The following is a 5,601-nucleotide window of genomic DNA, read 5'->3' as shown; positions in this document are numbered from 1 at the left end:
GTATATGCTTGTATTTAATTATTTTGTGTATTTAATTATTCATTTTGTGTATATGTGTATTTGATTAGTTTGTATATTAAGTGTTCAAAGATAATTTCATGTTTAGATTAAATGAATTCACAGTCGAAAATGTGACCAGTTATCTAAATAATTATTTTTTAAAAATATTAATAAACTTATTTACAAATATATTAAATATTATAAAAATATTGGACCGTCATATTTATTATTAAATTATCAAATAAATAATAAATTGTTATAGTAGTGAAAATTATAAGTAAGATAAAATAAATATAATTGAAGTTTATTAATAAAAAAATGAAATATGGAGTAAAATAGATAGGAGAATAAGGAGTGTGGTTAGAGCATATATAATTTATCAGATAAAATTAAAATATGGAGTAAATTATTTATAATATAATATTGAGTGTGATAGGAAGTTGGGTTGAAGATGACTAAGAAGATGTTTGCCTTACCGATTTGACCGCTTATAAGCTGTGGATATAACTTATAAGCTATTAAAAAAAGATAGTAGGGGGAGCTTTTGCAAAATGCTGCTTATATATAAGCTGTGTTGACCGACAAAATTACCATTTTACCCTTGCCAGTTTTACTAATTTTTAGCTATGCCTTTCTTCTTCAACATTTACCTCTCGGTGCTTTGCTTCCCTAACTCTTTCAACTGTCACCGTTGCCTCACCAATCGCTTTCGTCAGCCATCACCCCCATCAATCGCTGTCTCATCTGCTTTAACTCTTCCTCCGTTGCCTTATTAGAAGCTGCCTGCCATCGTCCCCACCCTCATCGTCGCCTGTCTATGTCCCTATCGCCCCCATCTGTAGCGCATATGTATATATATATAAAGTAGTAATATATTTTATATATATATAATTTATCAATATTTAATAATAAAATTCTACATTATTCAATATTATGTCTATTTTAATTTTTTTATCAAGTTTTGATAATTTATCATCTTTTTCAATTATTCAAACATATTATCAAATTAAACACTATCTAATTTTTAATTTAAAAGCTAAAAGCTTAAAAGCTACGGAAAAAAAAGATAAGCCAAACAGCCTCTAAGTAGCCCCTTAAACCCTGTTCCGTTTAAAACAATTTCTAGGGTCTCAGAGGAAAGAGAAAGAGAAGCCAAGCTCAAAGCCATACTCAACCACGCCGAAGAAGGTAATCGTTCCCAGAAACGATTTGCCTGATGTAAAAGTATATTTATTTCTCCTTATATGCACATGTGGATTTGCGTATTCTAATTTGCTCGTTGATTCAATGGGCCATTTATGCTGTATTTTCATTTATCCGCTGTTGGGTATTGGCTATAAACTGTGGGGTTTGTTTCCTACGCCTGTGTTTATCGATTTGGGTTTATTGTTGTATCTCAGCAACAACAAGTGGATTGCTGTTTTGTCGCTGAGAGTTTGAGAACCAACAAACATGCATACATATTCGTCTGTCCTATGTAACTAAACCAGGCCAGCAGTTGCTGAAGAAGTAAATCTATAGGGACTTGAAAGCTTGTCGACCCGAGAAGACGGCGACGGGTGGAACTTTTGTGGGCAACTGGGTGTGTATGGACTCTATAAAGCATGGTTTTGTGTGGCTTCCTGAAATATATCTAATGTGTGGGTGTATCCACACACACACACACACACACACACACACACATATATATATAAGCTAGGTTATCAGAATATATAACCTAAACCAAGCAGAGTTATGCTAAGGGCATGCCAAGGTAGGTAAAGGTAAAGGCATGCCAAGATTGGCCAAGGGCTTTATTATCCATGTATATATGCATATTCATATATGAAAATGTTCTAGTGGGTGGTTGGGCGTGTGTGGGTGGACTTTTTATAAGGGTTTGTGTGGCTTCTTCATCTTGAAATATATGCATAGATGTTGATGTCTCGATGCAAAAGTTAGAGAAAACAAGCTTTGGAAAATGTTACTGGTAGTTGATCCTTTTACCCAAAATTAGATGCTTAGGTTCCATGTGCTTTTTAAAAATGTTTGAAGCAGCAGCTATGTAACTGTGTTGTAAATGAATTTTCTAGCCTTGCAAGTTCGTACAGCTTCAGTACATCTTAAATGATAATATCAGTTCAGTATATTAGATTTGTGTGCATATATATAAATGTTTAGAACGTGCTGTCCTGTCCTCATATGCAACTACTAATATAAGAGTAAGGCTTTAGGGTGTCTGATTCCTATAAAAATGCACACAATAGCTGATGTAGCATAGTGCAATAGTTCAATAAAAGTCAAAAGAAAGGCTGTTGAGAATAAATTCTTGTGTATCAAAAGCAGTGTAAACACACCCATCCAGCTTCTTTTAAGGCCAGTTCTTGTGCTCCTGCTATCCTATCTCCCCATTTTTGTATAAATAGCTTTAATTTTCTCTACCTTCTTGTGTTAAGCCATGTAGGTTTTTCCTCTTGGTCTCTCAACATTCAAGCCTGGACATCAACTTTGAGTGACCAACACAAAAGATCATGCAAATATTCTTTAACTGCCAAATGATTGTTTTAGTCCTAATTCATGGAGAGCCAGTCTGTCATTTTCTGTGGATCTTGAATGTGCAATGATCCCCCTTGAAAATTTTATCTGCTAATGAGTAATCAACTAACTGATATTGTGTTGTTTTTCTGTAGGGTGAGGTTTTTATCTTTTATTATTATTATTTTGTTTGGTACAGATAACTTTCATCCTTGGAAAGCTAAAGATGAGAGTTTAAGATTTTGTGTATGTGGTTTTCGATTGCAGCAATGTCTTTCTTGAGTAAAACTGGGAGTATGCTCAGGCAGACTGTGAGCAAGCATATCAAATCTGAAATTTATGGGTCTAACCCTTTTGTCTTCCAAATGATAAGATGCATGTCATCTTCAAAACTCTTTATTGGAGGTGGAATTGCTTTTTCTGTCAAAGGGTTGTTATAATCCCATTATTGATAGTAATTTGCTTATGTTCCTTTTCTTTTCTTTTTTTTTTTGACTGTCAGGACTTTCATATGGCACAGATGAGACAAGTCTGAGAGAAGCTTTCAATAAGTATGGAGATGTTGTGGAAGGTATATATTAGTTAACTCACGACTTTGTAAGTAAGCCCAAAAGGTGATTCATGCTGATATTATTTGTTTTCTTGTGTTTATTTTGCTGGATTAATTGGGTTTCTGCATTAAACTTTATAACATCCTTGGAATGAGGGTTCAACTCCAAATAAGATTGTGGGGCTTCACATGCATTTTTTTATTGAATGGGATCAAGCCTGACTTGTTTGACCACATATTTGTGTGTGTGGTATTCATAGTCTAGGCTAACTTTTTTGTAAACTTCTTATTTTGATATGTGTATTTGTGTATCACCTCAATGCTTTCGCATGGTATCTATAAGTCTTTCTTGCAGATCTCTCTATGTAGCTGTGGATTTGTACATGTGGATGCATGTTTCCCTGCATTTTGGCTGCAGTAGTAATTAGACGTTTGTATGCTTAACTAATGTTCCTTACTATTCTATCATTATTCCTGCTAGCTTTAAGAATTGATATCATTCTTGATGTTCATGCTTCAAATGCCTACGATCCAGTATGGAAACAAATTCTTTTTTTATTGGATATCTGCTGAATTTTATGGGGATTGAAATGTTCTTGTGTTTAGGCCAAGTTTTATGTTTTGACCTGTTGAACGACTTTTTATGACCTGCTTAACATTCATGGCAGCGAAAGTAATTATAGATCGTGATTCTGGAAGATCCAGAGGATTTGGGTTTGTTACTTATACTAATGGCGAGGAGGCTTCTGCTGCTATCCAGGCATTGGATGGACAGGTACTGATTACTTGGATTTCTTCCCTGTCTTGTTAACAACCTTGGAATTGTTTTGAAAATATCTAGTAGTTTCAGGGATTATAGCTTTCATAATTTTCTTCCATAATTTGTAAATAATGATTTCTTGGCTGAGATTTTGTGGACGCTGAGAGAACTTTATAATTATAATACAACACTGGCCATGGCCCATGAAAAAAAAATTCAAGTATCTTTGCAAGCAAGAAGAAAATTATAATCTACCAAATGCTACTTTTGATTAAGTGCATGCTTCCTCTTGTATGGAACTCCTTGTAAGTCCAGGTCATGAAAGAGTATACAAATAGATTCTCCCTTTTATCATATTTCAGCTGGATATTTTTCTGCCCCCATTCTTTGAGAGTAGCTTTTATTGATATTATTTTTTCCATATGATGGTAATCATTGGTTAAGTGGGGATTGTTTCAAATGTTAACATTGAGTATGTTTTATGACTTCACATTATGTTAGGAAACATATTTAGATGTTTAGGTTGCCATACAGTTTGGAAAATGAAAAATGACTGTACATTTTAATTTCATGGCTTTAGCTGTTGTGAAGCTGACCCCACCAAATGAGATTAAGGCGCATAGGTTGTGTTTTGTTAACTCCTGAGATGGTATATTTGTTTAAGCCTATTTTGGCAGTAATTTATAATGGACCTTTCCTGACATTGATCTTGTCCATGCCAGGACCTGCATGGCCGTAGGGTAAGGGTGAATTATGCAAATGATAGACCACAAACTGGTGGCTTTGGTGGCGGTTATGGTGCAGGCAGCTATGGAAGTGGTGGTTATGGTGGCGTTGGAAGCTATGGAGGGGCCAATTCTGGTAGCTATGGCAGTGGAGAAGGATACGGTGGTAGCAGCTATGGTGGAGGGGGCTATGGAAGTGGAGGCAGTGGGGACGGTTATGGAGGGAACTATGGCCAGGGTGGCAGTTACCCGAACAGCGGGCACAGCAGAAATTTTGGCCATGTTGGTGTTGCTGGTGGTGGTGGTGGAAGTGATATATATGGTGGTAGCAGGGATGGTGGAGTGGAGAACAGCAGCTTCACGAGCAGTGGATATGGTGTTAGTAGTACAGGAGGAGGATTAGGAGGATATAGTCCTGAGAGCAGCAGCAGCAGCAGCAGCCAAATGGTGGATGGTTCGGATCCAGTAGAGGGTGATTACAATGCTGATGATGATGGTGATGACTATGCCAGCAGAAGAGCGTGATTCCTGAAAGAGGTAGTCAATTGTTGTGGTGGTACTAAGAAATACCAAGCGGTTGAATGTGTCTTTATCTTCCTTCCGTTCAATTCACCACTATCATTAGAAGATCACCCTTGCCCTTTGTTTTTTTTTCCCTTATTCCCCTGCCGCCCGTCTCTCCATTATGTGTGCCCGCCCCGTCTCTCCATTATGTGTGCTGTCTTCTTTCGCTCTGTGAAGTACATTTTATGTTGGGTGCAGTGGTTAGCTTTTGATAAAAAGTGCTTGTTTTTAGAACAATTCCAAGTTCCCGGGCATTTTATCTAGTCGCCTCACATTCCTTCTTGATATTTACTTTTACGTTTAGCTTGCTGGTGGTTGTGCTCATATTATTCAAAGAGAGGTAACCAGGAAAAAAAAAAAACAAAGAAAACAAAAAAAAGATATGTAGTTTTGTTTATGAAATGCAGTATTAGTGTCTGGACTTTTGAAGAAGAATGGCAGTGCTTGTGCGGTGTAGTGTTGAAGTAGTAGGGAGTGTGGGGCCAAAG

General features: G+C 36.5%; 1 protein-coding gene across 4 annotated transcripts; it reads left to right on the top strand.

Moving 5' to 3' along the window:
• The first annotated feature begins 1,078 nt into the window (after positions 1 to 1,078).
• On the top strand, positions 1,079 to 5,350 carry LOC127791164 (glycine-rich RNA-binding protein 2, mitochondrial-like). 4 transcript variants are annotated; one of them, XM_052320996.1, is made up of 6 exons: positions 1,094 to 1,188; positions 1,401 to 1,582; positions 2,782 to 2,919; positions 3,017 to 3,085; positions 3,733 to 3,839; positions 4,547 to 5,350. In XM_052320996.1, the coding sequence occupies exons 3-6, from the start codon at positions 2,784 to 2,786 to the stop codon at positions 5,072 to 5,074; spliced, it is 840 nt and encodes a 279-aa protein (XP_052176956.1). In that variant the 5' UTR covers positions 1,094 to 1,188; positions 1,401 to 1,582; positions 2,782 to 2,783; the 3' UTR covers positions 5,075 to 5,350. The 4 variants fall into 4 exon arrangements, with proteins under 4 accessions (XP_052176955.1, XP_052176956.1, XP_052176957.1 ...); XM_052320994.1 differs by lacking the exon at positions 1,094 to 1,188 and adding an exon at positions 1,207 to 1,224; XM_052320995.1 differs by lacking the exon at positions 1,401 to 1,582 and having other exon boundaries at positions 1,079 to 1,188.
• The last annotated feature ends 251 nt before the right edge of the window (positions 5,351 to 5,601 follow it).

This window comes from Diospyros lotus, chromosome 14 (assembly GCF_014633365.1).
Source record: "Diospyros lotus cultivar Yz01 chromosome 14, ASM1463336v1, whole genome shotgun sequence".
NCBI lineage: Eukaryota > Viridiplantae > Streptophyta > Magnoliopsida > Ericales > Ebenaceae > Diospyros > Diospyros lotus.
The sequence above is the reverse complement of the archived record's forward strand: the minus strand, read 5'-3'. Positions and strand labels throughout refer to the sequence as shown.

Excerpts from the sequence above, each read along its gene's own strand:
- LOC127791164 (XM_052320995.1), top strand. The coding sequence starts at position 2,784 with ATGTCTTTCTTGAGTAAAACTGGGAGTATGCTCAGGCAGACTGTGAGC. Across the intron at positions 2,920-3,016 it reads TTCAAAACTCTTTATTGGAG|GACTTTCATATGGCACAGAT; the intron begins GTGGAATTGCTT and ends TTTGACTGTCAG. Across the intron at positions 3,840-4,546 it reads TCCAGGCATTGGATGGACAG|GACCTGCATGGCCGTAGGGT; the intron begins GTACTGATTACT and ends TGTCCATGCCAG.